The sequence below is a fragment of the Notolepis coatsorum genome (assembly GCF_963971535.1).
Source record: "Notolepis coatsorum genome assembly, chromosome: 16".
Classification (NCBI taxonomy): domain Eukaryota; kingdom Metazoa; phylum Chordata; class Actinopteri; order Aulopiformes; family Paralepididae; genus Notolepis; species Notolepis coatsorum.
In genome coordinates this window covers 2,246,293-2,269,541 of record NC_140180.1, presented here as the reverse complement: position 1 = coordinate 2,269,541, position 23,249 = coordinate 2,246,293, and the positions used below count along the sequence as shown (strand labels likewise).

The 23,249-nt window shown below is 45.5% G+C and overlaps 1 protein-coding gene across 1 annotated transcript in view; it reads right to left on the bottom strand.

The window, feature by feature from the left end:
• LOC311242405 (solute carrier family 22 member 4-like) overlaps positions 1-23,249 on the bottom strand; it is a gene marked incomplete at both ends in the record, with an annotated part of 38,880 nt that overhangs the window by 15,400 nt on the left and 231 nt on the right. Inside the window, 6 exons of the mRNA XM_084331360.1 lie at positions 1,060-1,280; positions 1,950-2,121; positions 3,176-3,330; positions 17,634-17,737; positions 18,685-18,796; positions 23,203-23,249. The exon at positions 23,203-23,249 is cut by the window's right edge and continues 15 nt beyond it. Coding sequence (XP_084187486.1) covers positions 1,060-1,280; positions 1,950-2,121; positions 3,176-3,330; positions 17,634-17,737; positions 18,685-18,796; positions 23,203-23,249 — 811 coding nt within the window. The remainder of the gene's footprint in view (positions 1-1,059; positions 1,281-1,949; positions 2,122-3,175; positions 3,331-17,633; positions 17,738-18,684; positions 18,797-23,202) is intronic.

Below are 23,249 nucleotides of genomic sequence, written 5' to 3'. Positions count from 1 at the left end.
TGTACCATCAGGTATGAACTTGATGAGCAGCAGTAGGACTCCAGATGAAAGGAAAGTGAGGGGGAGGGGCAAGCGTCTCGGAGCGTAGCGAATCACAAACCAGAGTGCCCCGTAGGGAACGAACTCACTGGCCCCGGCGATCAGACAGTTCACGTAGGGGTCACCGTCCATATTTGGAGTGTTCAAGGACATCCCAAAATATGTCAAGGAAATCACAATCCTGAGAGATAGATAGATAGATAGATAGACAGACAGACAGACAGACAGACAGACAGACAGACAGACAGACAGACAGACAGACAGACAGACAGACAGACAGACAGACAGACAGACAGACAGACAGACAGACAGACAGACAGACAGGCAGAGAGACAGAGAGACAGACAGACAGACAGACAGGCAGACAGACAGACAGGCAGACAGACAGACAGACAGACAGACAGACAGACAGACAGACAGACAGACAAGCAGACAGACAGACAGGCAGACAGACAGACAGACAGACAGGCAGACAGACAGACAGACAGACAGACAGACAGACAGACAGACAGACAGACAGACAGACAGACAGACAGACAGACATGTACTTTAATCAGGTCCTAGCCTGTCAACCTATCAATTCTCAAATGAATTGATGAGTTCAAGTTTCTTTATTAGTTGTCATACAAAAATAAAATACAGAATACTTTTATATGAAATGCTTTTTCAACAGAAAAATGTTGATGTTCCTGAGAGTGTGCTAGATAAAAAAAATTGATCAAATAGAAAAAGTATAAAATAGAAAGTCAAAAGTACGTAAACAAGTGTAAACAAAAGCGTTCAATATACATATATATGAAGAAATGTTATTCCTGTGTGTGTGTGTGTGTGTGTGTGTGTGTGTGTGTGTGTTACCAGATCAGCATATTGATGACAGTTAGGTTCCTGATGTCTGTGGTCCGGACCAGGTCCAGCCAGGTGTAGAGGCGCTGACTGTCCACGGTGTCATCGGTCTTCTACACACACGCACACACACGCACACACACACACACACGCACGCACGCATGCACACACACACACATATGATGTCCTCTGTGCTCATGTTCTTATAGCTCTCCGTCCTCACAGACAGGACGACATGAGGACAGCGACTGAGTACCTGTAACGGAGTAACTTCTGCCTTCTTGAAGATGATCTCAGGCGCCTTGACCCCATTCTTCTTAGCTGCCGCCCTGATGATTGACTCCGCCTCTTCTACGCGTCCTACCACCAATAGCCAGCGAGGAGACTCTGGGATGTACCTATTGAATGGACAGAGGACATGTCCATCTGTGTCCAGCCAGGTCCTGGTCCACGCCCACTGTTTTGTCTCATTACCCCAGTAGCTATCTGACCTCCTCCCCCCCTACTCCTCCTCTATGCCCCCAGTACCTATCTGACCTCCTCCCCTCCTACACCTCCTCCATGCCCCCAGTACCTATCTGACCTCCTCCACCCCTACACCTCCTCCATGCCCCCAGTACCTATCTGACCTCCTCCCCCCCTACACCTCCTCCATGCCCCCAGTACCTACCTGACCTCCTCCCCCCTACACCTCCTCCATGCCCCCAGTACCTATCTGACCTCCTCCCCTCCTACACCTCCTCCATGCCCCGAGTACCTATCTGACCTCCTCCATGCCCCCAGTACCTATCTGACCTCCTCCCCCCCTACACCTCCTCCACGCCCCCCAGTACCTATCTGACGTCCTCCACCCTCGTCTCCCTGTCCTCTAGTCGTCTCCCTTTTATTTGTCTTTTTGTTGCTTTGTAAAGCATCCTTTACTAAATTAAAGGCAATGTTGCCATCGTTAGGGTTATGGGATTTCCCTCATCAAAAATACCAGTGTGATTCATCTCCTTATTATTAGACTGTCTCTGCTAATATAATTCCAATTGGTTTCAAGCTAGATAACAGATACCAGTTCGTACCACCAGAAAGGTATGAACAACACGCCAGGCACAGCCAGGGCTACCAGCAGCCACCTCCAGCTCCGTATGTAGTAGGCCAACACTGGCAGCATCGTGTAGCCCAGGGCATAGCCAAACGTCATACCAATCGCTGCAAACCAGGTCCTCGCTGACTTGGTCAACAGCTCCGAACCTAGAGACAAAGACGTTATAGATTAGATCTATATAGAAAGAGAAAGACTAGATCAGAGACAAGGACACACCGGAAAGTACCTCAATGATCACCGGCTCAAAATCTAGAGATAGAAACAAAGACAGGAGGCTGTTTGCTCAACGAATAAGGCTTCATTTCCGAGGACACGACTTCTCCTCAAAAAGAAGAGGGCAGCCTTCAGGAGATGTTCAAAGGAATTTATATACCTACCTACCTACCTACCTACCTATGGTATCTACCTACCAACCTATGGTATCTACCTACCAACCTATGGTATCTACCTACCTACCTATGGTATCTACCTACCAACCTATGGTATCTACCTACCTACCTACCTACCAACCTATGGTATCTACCTACCAACCTATGGTATCTACCTACCAACCTATGGTATCTACCTACCTACCTACCAACCTATGGTATCTACCTACCTACCTACCTACCAACCTATGGTATCTACCTACCTACCTACCAACCTATGGTATCTACCTACCAACCTATGGTATCTACCTACCTACCTACCAACCTATGGTATCTACCTACCTACCTATCTACCTACCAACCTATGGTACCTACCTACCAACCTATGGTATCTACCTACCTACCTACCAACCTATGGTATCTACCTACCAACCTGCCTATGGTATCTACCTACCTACCTATGGTATCTACCTACCAACATATGGTATCTACCATGAGATTCCGGTAGCGCTTGCCTGGGGATAGAAGCTTCTTCTGAGTTTCTCTGTATGAGACTCTGGTTGCACTTGCCTGACCACAGCAGTGCAAAGAGGAAGTTGTTTGCCTGCCTGCCTGCCTGCCTGCCTGCCTGCCTGCCTGCCTGCCTGCCTGCCTGCCTGCCTGCCTGCCTGCCTGCCTGCCTGCCTGCCTGCCTGCCTGCCTGCCTGCCTGCCTGCCTGCCTGCCTGCCTGCCTACCTACCTACCTACCTACCTACCTACCTACCTACCTACCTGCCTGCCTGCCTGCCTGCCTGCCTGCCTACCTACCTACCTACCTACCTACCTACCCACCCAGTATAAAAGCAGTGCAGTAGTTGGCGATCTGTCCCAACCCGACCATGAAGTAGAGGAAACAGAAGAGCTCCCAGCTGTTGGCGGCTGCCTGCAGGAAGGTGAAGACGGTCTGGAGTGCCAGGGTGCCGAACAAGGTCACACGGCGCCCGTACCTGCAGGAGAGAGAGAGAGTATCTTTTTTTGGATCCACTTTTTCTCCATATTTTTAAATTTTTCTCCCATCCCAATTTCGCCTTGCCAATTCTCCCTTCAATTCTCCCCTCCCCTGTCTTGAACGTTGCTAGACTATGCCTCCCACTGGTCGGCTGCAGTGAGGACCAAGCCTTGCATCACGTGTCCCCTCCGATACACAAGGAGGCAGCTGTCGCATCTCTTCTTTTTTTTTAACTTAAAATGTGTATTAACATGTATAGATAAACAACACTTACATCATCATTCTGTTATGGTTGGGGGTGATGATGAAGGTGAGAACACAATATGCAGACAAGGGAGAAGGAACGGAGGCAGAGAAGAGGGGTGATGCTTAAAGAAGGGGTGTTTACTAACTAATCCAAAATACAATACAAACGAAAGGCACTACTAACAAAACTACGAAGGAAAACAAGAAAACGACAGGGGTAGACAGGCATGAACTCACTAGACATCAACAGGGAAGGTAGGCACAACACGGGGAAAACGAGGAGACAATGACGCCACAAAGATCCCAACAAACCACAGGCAATAAATACAGACACTAATTGTTAAAGATATTACTAGATCTTTGTATTCTGTTATCAACAAATGTCTGAATACATTAAGGTTTGATAAGGTTTGATAAGATCTCTAAAAGTCATTATGTGTGTCTAAGTATGTGACGAGACAAACGCTTCTGCTTGTCTTCTCTGCTAAAGCAGGAAGTCCCACTGGGCCTCTCTCTGGGGGCCAGTTCATGTAAACCACTCTCTTAAACGAAACCACTGTAACAGCATGTTCCTCTCTTAAGAAGACATGTGTATATTCAGCAAGAAGGTCAGCAGAAGGTGGCCTGTCTCAACTGTCTGCTCTAATTAATTGTCTGGTCACATCATGATCACATGATGTCTCCCTTTGTCTCTCGTCTTTTCCCTCTGTCAATAAAACTGTTGGAAAGGGGAAGTGTTCCTCAGTGTGTCTTCTGAGGAAGAGCACTCCCTGTTCTGCAGACTTGTAATAAGATTCCATCTTGTCTTGTTGTTCTTATAATACTGGATAGAGTGCATATTGAAGCACAGTCAAATATCTCTGACATCTTGGTCCTTCGAGCCGGATCCCAAAATATCATCATTTCAGTGGAGAAGACCGCGACGCCGTTCGTCTGTACAGCCGGAGCCTGGGGCTCTGTTTGAAAGTCCGGACGTGTTGAATTCAGGTCCGGCCGGCGATAGCAACTGCATTTTTCTCCCCTGAATGAAGGATTGGCGGGATCCGACCAGAACACCAGTAACAACAACAACAAAACACGAAGGGTAAGCCAAAACTATAACAAAATATTCATTGAATAAGACATATTGGTTAAGGTTACATAAAAAATATTTCTGGGAAATAGTGACGCTTAAGAAAGTGCTTGTGAATATTGTTGTGTATAGGATTTTGAAATAAATATTCTTCTAGAAACACAGGTGGCCTTTACCAGGAAAAATGGCACTTAGGATCACAAGAAATATTTCTGGGAAATAGTGATGTCTGAGTAAGTGTGTGAATATTTGTTGTGTACACGTGTGAATCAGAGAAATATATAGTATAATTCTAAGAGATACTAGAAGTTGGCTAAAGGAATTAATCTCATGAATTAAAAGATTGGAAAACTGTGTGAATTTTAACACCACGTGGAAGGCCGCGGATCCTCCGAGCGGAGGACTGTAGAAGCTTGACTTCCTGCAGTTCCAATTGACCAATAAGGAGTCATTCATGAGAATTTTACTGGATTTGCTAAACTGAAAAAAGGTATCTCTGACAATATACATGAGTAAATAATATTGAACGACTGAAAAGATGAACAGTAATCAAACTACACCAGCAACACAAGACATGAAGTGTGAAATGTGCTGTGGTGAACAAGTACTGAAGTCAGGTTACACAGAGGCGGAGGAAGAGTTGAGGAAATTGAACGAATACCTACAACATGAGTTATCTATGACCGGTAACGGCGATTTTCAAGATAGTGATGAAGAAGAATGGGAAGTGTCTGAAATGATTATGTCAGCTTTGTGCCAAGCCGAAATGCATCATGAAAATGATGAAGACATCCCGCAGCTTAGTGACACAGAGCGCGAGGTGGTCGGTCTGCCTCCGGATGAGGCAGTGGTGCCGGAATGGGGGTCATTGGGACATTTTATGGAGGCCAACGAGGATCTTAAATATATACACTACTGTCAAGAGACAGAGACTGGGTTAGAAACCAGCAGGCTATCATGTGACTCCCTCTTGCGCATGACACGGCGTGACCTGTGAATAAATGAACTAACAGCCGACAGTAGTTGATGAATCCTCCCCCAAAGAAGCGACCCTGGGATTGGGGTCGGGTTGGTCCCGTCAGCTGTCACTCAACACTCCACCAACCCAGCGCTGGTGGACGCGGAGTCGGGAGTGTACGGGCTGACCTGGGGAGGCATAAGCGGATGGACCACCCAGCGTGCACACTCACTCTCTCTCTCTCTCTCTCTCTCTCTCTCTCTCTCTCTCTCTCTCTCTCTCGACAAAGGAAATGGTAGCAAGAGTCTAATACTGCAGCCTATAAATGGAGAACTATGAATAAAGACTTGCATTAAGAACTACCAACCTGCTTATGTATGTATATGTATATATATTAGAGGTGGGCATAGATACATTTTTTTAATCTAGATTAATCTATCTGCAATCCTGGATTTAATCTAGATTAATCTAGATTAAAATGGCTCAAAAAAAAAAAAAAAAAACCTGCCGAAGACATTCAAAATATGTGTGTTCTACCCAAATAATGACCAGAAGTAAGTCCTTACTTTTTCTTTCCTCCTTATGTTTCTCAGGCCAGTTGGCCCATTACACCATGAGCCCATCTCCCGTTTCCAAAATGCATTACAGACTGTTTGAAAAAGCTGTTTTGCTATGATAATTGGTAATGAAATATCAAAATAATGTTCAATAAGATGTACTTGTGTTTAATAAGTTGTTTTATTCAGAAGTTAACACAAATAAATAATATTACCAGTACAGTATCTAGCACACTCTCAGGAGCAAAACAGAAAGAAGCAGTTGATCAGCCAGTCAGCAGTTGATCAGCCAATGCAAATCAACTGCTCCAGTGGAGTTGCTCAGTGGCCAATGGTGTCAACTGTGGTTGTACTGGGCAGCTCCCAGGTGTGAATGGAACTGTGTGAATGTGAAGCAGGACGTTCCTGAAAAAGAGCATCTGTGCTCAGCGAACCTACCCTGGGTAGATAAAGGTAAAAAAAAAAAAAAAAAAAAATTTTTTTTTAGATTAATGCGTTAATTATATTATCGCGCGATACTAGTATCGCGTTAACGCAGCACGTTAACGCCGTTAACGGCCCAGCTCTAATATATATGTATATGTATGTATATATGTATATGTGTATATGTGGATAGATGGGTAGATAGATAGATAAATAGATAGGAGAGTCGTCTTATAACGTTAGAAACCACGTCCATTATAATATAGAGGCAAGGCATTTAGAGTAAAGTTCTCACAAAAGACGAGAGATACATGTGGCAAAAATGAGGAAAAATATAAAACATATAGTTTAGTGAAAGGAGAAACATAATCTAAAAGGCCACTGTACAACAGAAAGTGGCAAGAAAGTGGTGGACGAGCTAAATATGAAAATCATAACCACTACCTCCACTAAAGCGAGATCAATTACACAGAGCAAAATATTACTGCAGAGATGATTAGATGAGGCAAAGACAAGCAGACGCAGCCGAGGCAGGGTGGCTGGGAGAGTGGAGCAGGAGACTGAGAGAAATGGGGATGTGCCCCACGCGATGAGAAACCTCGACTGAACCACGGGCTCCCTTACAGAGAGGCCAGACCCAGGGGGAGGAGTCTAGAGATGGGTTGGAGCTCAGGGTTCTGTGACATTAATGGAACAGTTTAGAACCACAGAGAGAGGTTTTCAGGTTTTCAGTTTTCAGTCATAGATTTGAGTAAATGCATTTTTCTCATACCAGTACACCCAGACGCTCAACATTGGTTTAGATTTACGTTTGAAGGAGTAAAATACACCTACACTCGCTTACCACAAGGGTACAGTGAGGGTCCTTCAATGTTTTCAGAAAACATACAGAAATGTATGTCTACATATATTCCTAAAAGAACATAGCAAAAAGTTTAATTTACGTGGACAATATCCTCATAGGATCAAACACCATGACCAATGCAAAAGTACAACACTAGAAGTTCTACAGCATTTAGCAAAAACAGGAAACAAAGTGTCCCTTTCGAAAACTTCAGTTTGTGCAGCCAGAGGTCACATATTTAGGTCACCAGATCTCACAGTGAGGTAAACGGCTGCACGAAAACAGGAAACTGGCAATCTCAGAGGCACCATGTTGAATCCAGGAACACTCTAGACTACAGCAGAGGCTGACTCACCACATTGTAGCATTCATGAAGCAGACCAAGCTACATAACCCAAAACAAGACATGCATGACGTTTTTAGATGGCTCATCGCCTAAAAGATCAGTATGGCAAAACACATACGAGAGTCGCAGTAACAACAATGGAGACACTGCTCATAGGAGGAAAAAGATCTCAATACCTGCCTGCACAGGCAGCCGAATCATTATTATTATTATGATTATTATTATTAGTGGAGCAAGCAAACGAGCAGATGGTAAAAAGATTAACTTGTATACTGAAACAACTTTTAGATGTGGTCTCATACAGGCATGCGTTGCTCATGGGACTAGATTGCACTCCGTGCAGACAAAGATTTTAAGCAAAAGAGCGTGCACGCACACAGGAATGTGCTGCACTCGCCAATTCGCTATAAGTACCCACCTGGGCTACTTTGCATATCAAATAGCGCCAATCGTCCGGTGTGTTTAAATACATTCTCAAGATATATTCACACCTAACTTATGAATGATATATGCTACATTCCAGTCATCGAGGCAATTAGGCATTGTGTTTAGTCTGTGCTCAAGCGAGGGGAGCGCGCACGCGCCGGGAGAGCGTGTGCACATGGCGCCATTAGCGTGCGTGCAATCACTGTGATATCAGAAACGCACCGCTGGTCTCAGTACCGAATTCACTCGCATTATGTAAATGTCCGCACACAAGACGGACACCGTTGGAAACAATTGTGCAGACAAAATGGCAATTAGCAGCCTTGAAAAAAAAAAAAAAAAAAAACCCAAAGAGAGACGACGCTTTCTTAATTGATACGTCATTAAAAACGGCCATCGATTGTGATATCCTAATAGACATGGAAAATACCCACCCAAACTCACTATACAGGAGAAACTGGGTTTCACCTAAATCTATATATAGAACAAAATATATATTGAACCATGGGCGTAACCATGGTTCAACAGGAGGGATAATGATGAAAGCATTGAAAACATATGGAATCACAAATGATGTTGTGATTATGTTCTATCTATGCTCCCAAGTACCAAAACTATAACAAAAAATTCTTTTTTGTGTAAATCTGGTGTAAAGATAACTCACAAGGAAGGGAAGCTAAGATACTGCTTGATAATAATTGATGCATGTTCTAAATGAGTAGAAATAATTCCAACAAAGGAGTTAAAAGCACTTACAGTAGCAAACATACTGGGACAAACAGATTTTCGCAACTCATGACGTACCGACCATAATAAGGTCCGGCAACAGAACAGTGTGTGAATAGTGTGATGAATAAGATTATCACCCAGTGCTTCCGAACGCTTGGTACTGAATTAAAAAACTGAAACCACTGTGTCTATTACCCCCAAAAGTGCTGGGTTGGTGGAAGCGCACAAAAGACTGAGAAAATATACAGAGGAAAACAGGAAGAACATGACCAGACTGCTTGAATTTAATACACCCACAGCAGAAAGTCTGAAGCCATGTAAAAGAATGCTTGAAAAACAAGACGATCAAAGAAACAAATGATCTGCCTGAGTTTTATCTCCTCCACAGGTCAGAAACCAGACGACCAGGTGCTGGTGAAAGTGATTCCGGAGAGCCGGGCAACACCACGCTGGGACGGCCCACATCACGGGCAACACCACGCTGGGACGGCCCACATCACGTGCTGTTAACCACACCTACCTCAGTGGCCCATTCAAAGTACTGCTACCCACGCCTACCTCAGTGGAAGTAGAAGGACGGATCCACGCAATAATAATACAAAAGCTTAAATTCCTGCCAAAATCTCGACGTATACGGAGGAAGTCCAGCTACAAAGGGGGTTAGTTCGCTAGGAACTGATCGTCTCAACCCTGGTGAAGAAAACAACTAATCCTATACAAATATAGAAATGGAGCAGGTTCTGATTGTGATAACTGGTTTCACAATAATGGTTATATGTGCGTTTTTGTTCATATCATTGATGTTGCATATCTTCATGCCACTGTTTACCTACTCTGATCCAGATGAACCACCGGAGTATAATGTAGATGAAACTGTGCTATAAAAATGACATTCTTGAAGAAAAGCAGGCACTGTTGATGAAAGATGATAATCCTATGTGTACTTACTGCATGCATTCTCCCTCTGATAAAAACATGATGAGAAAGATGTTTTCTGGAATGGTCGGCAATTACAGAGTATTGCCACAATTGTGATGTAGGTAACCAATGGAAAAACTACAGTGTTATCATCCATTTTTTGATAAAGAGTAGGGAATTGTTAAAGATATTACTAGATCTTTGTATTCTGTTATCAACAAATGTCTGAATACATTAAGGTTTGATAAGGTTTGATAAGATCTCTAAAAGTCATTATGTGTGTCTAAGTATGTGACGAGACAAACGCTTCTGCTTGTCTTCTCTGCTAAAGCAGGAAGTCCCACTGGGCCTCTCTCTGGGGGGCCAGTTCATGTAAACGTTAGGTTATGACTATAACCAAGTTCTGTTAGTATAGCGACGCTCGGCATCGCTCTCTGCACTATCTCGCATACGTGCACGCGCACTGAATAAAGACCACAATGTACCTTTAATCCCAATATTCGTCTGACCACACCCCTATCAGCTTACCCATATAAGCAGGGGTGGGGCCACCCACTCTCCTCCTTCCCAAGCTTTCGCCACAAGGCGAGGTCAAAGGCTGCAGCGGCGTCGGATGCCGAGCGTCGCTATACTAACAGAACTTGGTTATAGTCATAACCTAACGTTCTGTATCGTATCGCTCTCGCTCGGCATCGCTCTCTGCACAAGGGAGGCCGAGCGAGAGCCAACGGCCGACAAATACACCCCGCTGACAGCCCCCCACAAACCATCAGAACAGGGAGGGCCGAGCCCCCCCGACCCACCCTAATGGCGGGCACCCCCCCTATTAGGGGCTTCACGGGAGGGCGACGGACCCGACCGTGCGAAGAGGCACTCAAGCAACTCAACGCACAGGGTGAGCAGACCGTGGCTTGACCCCACGACTACACACACGCACAACCCGCATGCCACCCGGGAACGAACGGAGGAACAACCTCGTTACTGCCCCCAGAATCACGGGGTCAAGGGCAAACCCAACCCCGTGGCAAGGCCGTAGCAGCGGAGCACGAAGGAAGACCCAGACCCACCAAAAGGACTGGACTCCCTAGAATGGGGGCCCGGAGAAGTCCATGATGCCAGCATCAAGACCCCACCAGGTGGGCACGTAGTGCCCCGCCCCCCACATCGCCAGCGTATCCGGACAAAGGCCCCTCAGTTACTGCACCTGGTATTCCCAGGCGGAAACCCATCCAAGTACTAACCAGGCCAGAACCTGCTTAGCTTCCGAGATCGGACGAGATCGGGCGTGTTCAGGTTGGTATGGCCGTAAGCCGAGCGGGCCCTGTCCCCCCAATAGTACACCGCCTGGCACACTGACCCTGCAGAACAGGCAGTCAGCATGGCCGTAAGCACACAAAAAAGGTTAACCAACGGAAGCTGGCAGCGCACCGGGGAAAAACCAGGCAACAGGCTGTTAACCCTAGCCTGGTGACTGCGGACGAGACAGGCGCCAGAGGGGACAGCTGAACACAGCCGCCCCGGCGGAAGGAGCGTAAGCTGGCGGTGTTGCATGACCAAGCCTCCATTTAAAAACCCCCACCCAGAGGGGTCGAGGCAGAGAAGGCTGACACGATTGGCAGACGTCATGAACGTGCAGGGGCACCCTCAAACGGTGAACCCGGGAGTTGACACTGCTCCAACACACCAGGGAATCAACCACCTCGGTGTTACCCAATGCGGTGGTTGTTCCTATAACCCCTCAAGAAAAAACTCCAAAACACACCTGCGGGTATACACCGGCTATACCGCAGTACAAGTGTTTCAGTTTCCAAAAAGGGTTAACCCAGGCCTACGGGTCGCAAACATCACTTCGGACCGGGCCTGGCGGTACGGGAAGCACAGGGTCACCAGAGGAGGTCAAAAAACCACCCCCACAGGCCCCTCTTCGCCATGCGTGAGAGAGGAGCGAAAAATAATGGAGAACCAGCCCCTAAGCACACCGCACCTGGTATTCCCCGGCGGTCTCCCAACCAAGTACTAACCAGGACCAACCTGTGTAGCGGCCGAGATCCGACGAGATCGAGCGCGTACAGAATGGCATGGCTGTAAGCCATGACGACAGTGCTGAGTAAAAACATACCCAACCAGGGTCTCCATAGCGCTTAACCCTGTGACACCCAGACCGACCTGGCATTTTTCCCCCTGAAAAAAGCCCAAGTCCCTCAGGGTACCAGAACAGCAGATCTGCATCCCCGGCGGACAACGGGTTCAACTGATCTGGACCAGCGTGACCAGAACCAGTCCCGTGCCCTAACCACGCCGACATGCCTACTCCAGGAGAAGGGCAGATATGCGTGTTGATCTTAACATGAAAAGAAGGCGCCACCCAGACGTTCGGACGAACCGCGCCTGGTGGCCCACCCCAAGGGCGTGAGACCCCACCACATATGTTCAGATCCATCCCGTCATCATCCCCCAGACATGAACGAGAATCCGTCGACAACCCACCCAGGTCATGGGATGTGGTCGTCGGAAGAGGAAAAACCCCCATCTCAGTTGCTTTATAAAAACGCTGTTTCAACCACAAGCAACCAAGGCGTGCCAGTCAATCGCCTGTTTACAGCGAGCTAGCACTATACGTGCGTCGGGACACACCCCCATCAATGAACAGGCTATTTAGACCTGTCATTGAATCCCCAAGGCGCCCAGGGGAACGACAAGAGGGGTGTGACACTCCCTAACTCCAACACTTCTGGAATAGAAAGAAGGAAGCATCAACAGTATGTATCCCAGTCTACACAGCCGGGGTAAAAAATGTTCACATTTTTACATCCCACCACCCTCCCATAGGAAAGAGACGGGGATCCCCAGAGAGACTTCCCACGCGAGCTGTACAGATTGAAAAGAATATATTGCACCTTGAGCCATGTAAAAAACTGGTTTTAGGGCCTCCGGGGAAGAGGCACTGAACCCATACACACTCAATAAACGAATTGAATCGAATATACATACAATAGAAAAGGACCCTTCTAGAGGGTCCACTCACTTTGACAATCTGAGGAGGAAGGCTCTGTACTCTGATGGAGGCTTCCTCACATGGAAGAAGGAGTCCGAACTCACAGAAGGCCTGAATAGGCGCTTGGTGAGGAGGAGCCCTGACCACCCCCCCTGAAAACAGATCCATCACATGGACCTGAACAGCACACGGAAGTCCTACCAACAGAGACGCGCACGGTGACGTACTCTATGGCGGGGGAATTCCTGCGGTGCACACGCCCAATATACCAGGCCGTGGGACCAGGAACTCCCTCCCCCCCCCCCCCCCCCCGTAACGTGCCGAACCGCCACGTGACGGGAACCTTGAAGGACAGGGGGTGTACCCCTGACCGACAGAACAATGGGGAGAGGAAAGGTTACCAGTTCACCCCTTTACGACCCCACACCCATGATACGATGTAACGACAAAAAGAGAATATGACACAGTCATAGTCAGCTCTATGAAGCGTTTCACAGCTCCACACAGCGCATGAGCTAACCTGCTATCTGATTTTTACTAAGGAAAAACACAGAATAGAGAGGGCTCTAAGAACCCCGGTCCAACATACACATGTGCTTCTGTGGCCAGTACAACCCAGTTGTAGGTCACATGACACACACAACCCATCATCACCTACAAAAAATGGCAAAAACACTCAACAGAGGAACGCCGTTTTTTTCACAATGAGAGAATACATCATTCTTGATTAGTATCGACCACAGGCCTTGCTAAGCACACATGACAGCAACCAAACCAATTTCCCTTTAGGAAATAAGTTTCTCCAGCAGATTTAGCACAACCTCAGCAATCAAGCTAAGAGTTACATCGTATCCCTACCACACAAAAGACACAATTAATGCACAACATGTCTGACAGGAGGATGAAAAAGTCCCCAGGGAACCGGGGGGGAAACACAATCCTCCTATTTTACCCTCAATACGGCCAGTTAAAACAGGAAAACCTGTTAATGTGTGAACACACTGTTCATTGTCATTACAGTCTGAGAAAGAACATTCTTTTACTCACTTGTCACCAAGCATAGCTTCATAGGTTAGTTACCTTAGTTGTGAGTACACGGCCGTGTTTCTCACACAACAACCAGATCATTACATCCCGTTTGCACGGAGAAGCTAACTGCCAGTGACAAAACAGCTCACACATAACCCGCAACGTATCCTAAATGCATTGTAGCAACACACGTTTTGGGAAAAACACCGTTATTCACAATACATTTAGCAAAGTAAAACCAGAAGACGTGTTATGAGGTCTGGTCAACCCCGTTCCTACCCGGAACGCAGATCAGCGAAGTGCAGTCACAGACACCGTAGGAAACACAGCCGCTCCTGTGTTGTCCGAACTGGGCAGCGTCACCGCCCCAACCCGCACTACAGTCCCCTGTTGATGCAACCTTGCCGTCCTGGCTCAGGGCAGGGTCGACGAAACATCCCCTGTCAAGGATGACGTCGTGGTCAAGAGTGTAAAACATGTTAAAATCAAAGCACGTTCAACAGAAAAGCATCAAGCTAACGGCCGCTCCAACCGTTCGGGTGCTACTGCTTCTGCTCGCGAGACGCCGATCTAACGACGCACGAGATCAGAAGCGAGCTCACGGCGGCGCGCGAGAAGCTAAGCTACCCCGCGCCAGGCCCTGGCCATAGCAGCAAGCTAACGTTACCTAGCGACCACGACATGCTAGCCCCGCAGCTAACAGCTGACTGGCTAATAGTAGGCCCTAAGCAGGCCATGCAGCGATCCAGCAGGCTAACGCAGCAGTTAACAGCTGACTGGCTAACCGTAAGCTATGAACATGTAAACAATGACATAACACTCACCCAGACAGGCCGCCGTTCTGAACCTCTCCTCACTTTTTAAGAGAAAAGAGAAAACAAGATGTCAACACCGCTTCACAACGGTGACTTTACCACATCCGACGGAATCAGCACAGTACCAACTGGCCTGTGTAGCTGACTTTGAACATGAATCTGCCGCTATCGCACATTACATGCACATATCCCCTCGTGAAGGAATACTCTCATTTGGATATGAAAGATGGGGCCTTAACACGGTGACAGAGAGAATCCACTCGTCCAGAACACACAGGGATCACCAGTGTCAATGGTCGCGGCCCACTAGTTAAAACTATAATGGTCTTCAGACCAAGGCCTTCTGTCGCCTAGGTGGCTGAACAAAGGACCCTAGCCTGGGGCCGGTTTCCATAAACTTTGTCAAGTAGCCCCCATAGCACTAACATACAAGTGGAGCCCGCCAGCAAACACTACTCACCCAACCTGGAACGCACCGCTTCTCACAACAGCGGCATGTCCGACAGTTCAGCTGTGGCCAGACAGGTTTCACCCCAACAAACACAGCAAGGAACTGCAGTTGAGAAGCATGCAGCGGCGTGCTCCCAATACGAAAACCGGTGGAGGGTTTTTAGAATGATCATCATCTTCCAGACACTCCAGTACGAAGACAATATCGCCGTATTTTCTCGAAAATAGTGAGAGAGAAAATAAAGATATGATGTCAACGTATCCTTGTTTCCCAAAGCTGCTCCTAAACCTTTCTTCCATCATGGTGTCAAGTGTGGGGATCTACCGAGGCACTTCTTCCTTGTGGTGAAAGCGAGAAGGAGGAGAGTGGGTGGCCCCACCCCTGCTTATATGGGTAAGCTGATAGGGGTGTGGTCAGACGAATATTGGGATTAAAGGTACATTGTGGTCTTTATTCAGTGCGCGTGCACGTATGCGAGATAGTGCAGAGAGCGATGCCGAGCGAGAGCGATACGATACAGAACCACTCTTAAACGAAACCACTGTAACAGCATGTTCCTCTCTTAAGAAGACATGTGTATATTCAGCAAGAAGGTCAGCAGAAGGTGGCCTGTCTCAACTGTCTGCTCTAATTAACTGTCTGGTCACATCATGATCACATGATGTCTCCCTTTGTCTCTCGTCTTTTCCCTCTGTCAATAAAACTGTTGGAAAGGGGAAGTGTTCCTCAGTGTGTCTTCTGAGGAAGAGCACTCCCTGTTCTGCAGACTTGTAATAAGATTCCATCTTGTCTTGTTGTTCTTATAATACTGGATAGAGTGCATATTGAAGCACAGTCAAATATCTCTGACACTAATTAACACTGATTACTAATGGTAAACACCTGGGGGAAGAAGGCACTAGAACTAAAACAATAAACAACAATACCAGAACAAGGACTAAACTAATACAACACACAGAATCAAAATGCCAACACAGAGAAAACCTAAACAGACACTTCAAACATAGACACTAGTTGCCACAACAAAATATTATTAACATGAGCAAGTAGGGTCAATGTTGACTGCAGCTTCTGCAGATGACCGCTAGATGGCGGCATGACCCTGGGGCATTGATTCTCCCAGACCTGAGCTGGTCTGGGGGTGTAACATTAGGCTTGAGTAAATTGTAATGAACCAAATGAGAATATCAATACATTTTTTTTTATCTTTGACTGTGAATAACACCATGCTCAAATTTACCAGACCTGAAAAATCTAAGCAAATGAATAAAGGGAAGATGATTAAACAGAAGGTTTTGTAGATACAGTACTGAATTCTGCCATCCGGACACATGCAATTTGAAATATGATTATAGAATATAGAATATCAAGCGGTCGGGTGGCGTAGCGGAGATTGCGCTCGTCACCAATGCAAGAGGCTGCGGTCTCAACTCCCGGAGTCAGCATTGCCTGCTGCTTGGGCCGTCGTCATACTAACTCGTTTGGCTGAGTTAGCGGGAGGGAAGTCGTGGGTGGGAATCTGGCATTGTGGACAGCCTACAGGTCAGGTCTGGGCGCCTGCTCAGCGAAAGGCAGAAAGTGGTGAAGGCAGCGTGACCTCCCACGCGTTACACTTCACCAATGAGCGTCCTCGCTGCCAGGTGAAAAGAGAGCCGCTGGCTGTCTCCGCATGTGTCGGAGGAAGCATGTGGTGGACTTCAGGGTTCCCTTGTTGGGGAGAAAAGCATAGAAAATCAGGCGCAGAAAAAGAGGATAAAAAATAAAATAAAAAGAATATAGAATATCAGGGGCGGCTGGGTGGCGTAGCGGAGATTGCGCTCGTCACCAATGCAAGAGACTCCGGTCTCGAATCCCGGTGTCAGCATTGCCTGCGGCTTGGGCCAGTCGTCATACTATCTCAATTGACAGAGGTAGCGGGTGGAAGTCGATGGGTGGGGATTGGACGTTGTGGACAGCGACTCCTACAGGTCGGTTGGGTGATGCCTGCACAGCAGAGACAGGAAGTATCGGGGGCAGCGTGAGCCTCCCACGCGTTACTCCTCGCCAATGAGAGTCCGTGCTGTCTGGTGAAAAGATGCGACAGGCTGCCTCCTCGTGTACCGGAGGGGACACGTGATGCAAGGCTTCTATCCTCACTACAGCCGACCAGTGGGAGGCATAGTCTAGCAACGTTCAAGACAGGGGAGGGGAGAATTGGCAATATGAAATTGGGATGGGAGAAAAATAAGGAGAAAAAGTGGATAAAAAAAGAATATAGAATATCAGGCCTAAAATGGTTATGCGATTAAAATGCGATTAATTAGATTAATTAATTACAAATCCTGTAATTAATTAGATAAATTTTTTTAATCGCCTGACAGCACTAGTTAATCTCAAAGCTTCTTACAGAACTAAGTTGTGATTGTTTACAGCGGTTGAGTTTAGTACACACACACACACACGCACATGCACACGCACACGCACACGCACACACACACAGCAGTTGAGTTTACCGGTCGGAGATGATTCCCGAGAGGAAGGAACCGGACAGAACGCCCAGGAAGTACACGGTCATCGTGAAGGGAGCCTTCCAGCTGTCCTCACACACCAGAGAGAACTACACACGCACACACACACACACATGCACACGCACGCACACGCAACGCACACACACATGCACACGCACACGCACGCACACACATGCACGCACACGCGCACGCACACACGCACACACACAGACGCGCACACACGCGCACACACACACACGGACACGCACACAATATGATGACAGCAGTGCAGGAACGTATATATATATTAGGGATGTCCGATATTATCGGCCTACCGATATTATCAGCCGATATCGGCATAAAAATGTGATATCGAAAAATATCGGTTTTCAAAAAACAAATTTTTACATTTCTATAACCTTTATTTACCCAGGCAAGCAAGTAAGAACAAATTCATTATTGTCAAAAGTATGCATAATGTTGTGTTAATTCCACAACAAGAGATATGTAATGTTAATTACCTGAAATTATTAAATTTTTTGGGGGGGAAAACCCTGCATACTGTATATCGGTATCGGTTGATATCGGTATCGGAAATTAAGAGTTGGACAATATCGGTATATCGGTATTGGTAAAAAAGCCAATATCGAGCATCCCTAATATATATATATATATTAGTGTTGTCAATCGATTAAAATATTGATTGTCCATAGTTAACTTGCGATTAATCGCAAATTAATCACATTTAAAAAAAAAAAATGATCTACCTTAAACGGATCTTTTTCAAGTTTTAATACTTAAATAATCTCTCACACACACAAACACTTTGAGTCAGAAACAAACCGTATCAATGAGAGTATCAATAATACACCTGAGTAAAGTCTAGTAAAAAAGAAAAATAATAATATTTCTTTCTAAAAACGTTAATCGTGGGCTAAAAAAAATTGTGGCGTTAAAAGAATTGTGCGTTAACTTTAATAACGTGTTAACTTAATTGCGTTGACAGCCTTAATATATATATATATACATATACATATACAAGGTATGGTTTACTGACCTCTGTGACGATGGTGGAGGTGTACCTCTCTGAGCTGAACACCCATCCATCCACACACCCCTCAGTCTCGTTACCATGGAAACCACTCTCAAACTCCACCCCACGCTTGTACCTGAATTACAGATAGATAGATAGATACTGTACATACAAACATATACATGTATACATTCATATAGCGATATAACTAGTAAGAGTAGGTAAGGGATATGTACAGATATAGATATAGTATATACAGACAGAACTTGTAAGTCGCTTTGGATAAAAGCGTCAGCTAAATGACTAAATGTAAATGTATGTAATGTATATACAGGTATGTAAAATGGATTATATGCAGGTATATTCAGACAGATATACTGTATATATGGTAAATATAAATATATATAAGATAAGATATTCCTGTATTGATCTCCTTGGGGAAATCTGGGAAATATATACGTGATATACGGTATATACAGCATTATTGTACATGTTTTTTTTTTATCCACTTTTTTTCCCCTCCTCTTTTTCTATTTTTCTCCCATCCCAATTTAGCCGTGCCAATTCTCCCCTCCCCTGTCTTGAACGTTGCTCGCATATGCCCTCCCACTGGCCGGTTGTAGGGAGGATAGAAGCCTTGCATCACGTGTCCCCTCCGGTACACAAGGAGGCAGCCTGTCACATCTTTTCACCTGCCAGCGCAGACTCTCAGTGGCGAGGTGTAACGTGTGGGAGGCTCACGCTGCCCCCGCTATTTTCCTGTCTCTGCTGTGCAGGCGTCCCCCAACCGACCTGTAGGAGTCGCTGTCCACAACGTCCAGATTACCACCCATCGACTTCCACCCGCTAACTCTGCCAATTGAGTTAGTATGACGGCCGGCCCAAGCCGGAAGCAACGCCGACAGCCGGAGTCGAACCCGGTGTCTCTAGCGTTGGTGACAAGCGGAATGTCCGCTGTGCCACCCAGCCGCCCTATTATTGTACATGTTTTACAGTTTTATGGGTAGACTATAGTTTGTGTATTCATTGATGTGGAAAGCAATGTTCATGTTCATGTTCATAGTTTTCCAATGCGACCCCAGCAACGCCATCAAAAACATCTGATTGGTTATTGATGCAGGGAGATGGTGTTTTTGGCCAATCAGATGTTTTGGCCTGCTAAGTGGTGTTCTGACTGTTCTCAGGGTCACATTGGAATATGAAGACCACCATTGCGTTCCTTGTTAACTAATATTCATTGATGTACTCTTATAGAAAAGTGTTACTGAAATCTGTTTTGTTGGAAAGAAAGAAAATATCTTCTGATATTCTGATTAAAGGTGCTTTAAGTGGTATGTTCTTGTTAAAATAAGTGTTAAATAGCTTTACATTCCAACAGCCGTCACTGATATAGAGTGTCTGGTCAGTAACATGGGTCTCCCAGTCCCTCCACTCTGCAGTAAACAGTCATCACTGATATAGAGTGTCTGGTCAGTAACATGGGTCTCCCAGTCCCTCCACTCTGCAGTAAACAGTCATCACTGATATAGAGTGTCTGGTCAGTAACATGGGTCTCCCAGTCTCTCCACTCTGCAGTAAACAGTCATCACTGATATAGAGTGTCTGGTCAGTAACACGGGTCTCCCAGTCCCTCCACTCTGCAGTAAACAGCCATCACTGATATAGAGTGTCTGGTCAGTAACATGGGTCTCCCAGTCCCTCCACTCTGCAGTAAACAGTCATCACTGATATAGAGTGTCTGGTCAGTAACATGGGTCTCCCAGTCCCTCCACCCAGGGGCGGACCTTCCTACAGGCGATATAGGCGGTCGCCTAGAGCGCCACCCAGAGGGGGGCGCCAAAAAAAATTATTTTACTTTTTTTTTTTTTTTGTGCAGTTTTGGCGCCCCCCTCTATATCTGCAACCATTATTTTTACATAAAAAAGATTCTAACATAAGGGAAAATGAGCAAAAAATCTAAAACGGTCGGTCTGAGCCTTGGATGGGAAGGAGCTGGCTCAGGAGTTGGACAATTTTATGTGATTGATGACTTTGCAGCGAGGAAGGCCAGAAGGATTGCACTGTAAATGGAAACCAGTAGGAGCTACAGGCTAACCTTGAAGTGTGATGATAGGGAGTGGAATGTAAATAGTTCTTTAGACAAAGTGAATTTGTAATTTTTATTTATTTGTTTGTTTATTTAGCATATTATATTTTGATTATATATGTGTAACATATTTTACAATACATAATTTTCTTTTAAAGCAAATTTGCACATTATTTTATTGTTTATTATTATTATTATTATTATTATTATTATTATTATTATTATTATTATTATTATTATTATTATTATTATTATTATTATTATTATTATTATTATTATTATTATTATTATTATTATTATTATTATTATTATTATTATTATTATTATTATTATTATTATTATTATTATTATTATTATTATTATTATTATTATTATTATTATTGTGTGTTAGCTAAGTTGTTTATTTGTTTTAATTCTTTAGTGTGCATTTTACATTTATTCTTAGCTCTTGTTCTTCCTTGTAAAAATTATAGGTGCAGTACTTTACTGTATAACTGTTAACCCTTTCACTGCCACACGACGGAGGGTTAACCCTTTACTATCACACAACCGACGGTCGTGAAAGGGTTAACCTTCGGTGTATTGTCGCAGTGAAAAGGGTTAACCGGTTGGTAGCGCGGCAATGTTTTGATTTTTTTGGGGGGGGGGGGGCTCAGACCGACCGACCGTTTTAGATTTTGTTACAGATATAGAGGGGTGCGCAGAGCAAAGTAAAATAAAAAAAAAGTGGTGAATCTCGCCTAGGGCGCCAAATGTGCTAGGTCCGCCCCTGCCTCCACTCTGCAGTAAACAGTCATCACTGATATAGTGTCTGGTCTGTAACATGGGTCTCCCAGTCCCTCCACTCTGCAGTAAACAGTCATCACTGATATAGAGTGTCTGGTCAGTAACATGGGTCTCCCAGTCCCTCCACTCTGCAGTAAACAGTCATCACTGATATAGTGTCTGGTCAGTAACATGGGTCTCCCAGTCCCTCCACTCTGCAGTAAACAGTCATCACTGATATAGTGTCTGGTCAGTAACATGGGTCTCCCAGTCCCTCCACTCTGCAGTAAACAGTCATCACTGATATAGAGTGTCTGGTCAGTAACATGGGTCTCCCAGTCCCTCCACTCTGCAGTAAACAGTCATCACTTATATTTAGTGTCTGGTCAGTGACACAGGTCTCCCAGTCCCTCCACTCTGCAGTAAACAGTCATCACTGATATAGAGTGTCTGGTCAGTAACATGGGTCTCTCAGTCCCTCCACTCTGCAGTAAACAGTCATCACTGATACAGAGTGTCTGGTCAGTAACATGGGTCTCTCAGTCCCTCCACTCTGCAGTAAACAGCCATCACTGATATAGAGTGTCTGGTCACATACACAGAATAATTCCAACGCTGATCCACAGCTGTATGCATCCCCTCGATAAAATGGCCCTTTCACTGCCACACAACAGCAGGTTAACCCTTTCACTGCCACACTACAGAAGGTTAACCCTTTACCATCACACTACCGACGGTAACCGACCACTTATTTTAACAACGAAAAATACCGCTTACAGCTCGCCCAAAACGACATAACACATGTTATCAGCCCGCCCCCTGAATGCCCACCACGACAATTAGCGTGTTATTTTTTTATTAGCGATTTGAATTCATATTTCATCAACCGAGTCACCCGTTGGTAAACCAGCCCCATCAGGAGCTCAGATGTGAAAAAAGCGCCCCCTGTCGTCTCCCAGATGGTAATGCACCCTTTTGGAATGGACTCAATGAAAATGGATGAGAAAAGAAAAATCCGGAATCCACATTTTACTTCTCACGCATGTAACCCGAGCCGATCGGATTCATTGTGGACCCTCAGAACAGCGTGGAATATGTGTTTCGAGCACCCAGCGTTGGATCAATAAAAGCGATTGATTTTTGGAATGGCGATCAGGAATTGGAATGTCCTTTTTGGAGAACATCTGATCTGAGGTAAGGAATCTATTTTACAAGTCTTGGGATAATCAGAGTTGTATTCGCTGAGATCTCAGCGTTCGCCCTATGTGTGTGTGTGGGCGATCGCTTTGAGGAAATCAGAGAATCGATTTTTCAGATCGCCTATATAGCGTGCATACGTACACATACAGTATACTATCGATAATCTAGCCTATTCATAAATAGGCCAAAAAATTACAACGTTCTAGAATATTCCAGTACAGGGCGTTTATCATGGAATCTTTTTATTTTCCTTGAAAACGAGGGCTTTTCAAAATGCTATAAAACAGAAATGAACCGATAAAAAAACAATCCGCTTCGACAATGTTGACTGGAAAATGAGTCATTGATAAGCGACGGGCAGATTAGACACATAGCCATAATTTAAAACATAGATTAGGCGATATTAACGCTAACATTGAAGTGGATGGTGGGCATTCAAGCACTAAATCGTGCTGGCACTGAAAGAGTTAAGACGTCACCTGACTTGTTACCTGGAGCAGCGGCTCAGGATCAGCTCCCCTCTCACCTCCTCCAGGGG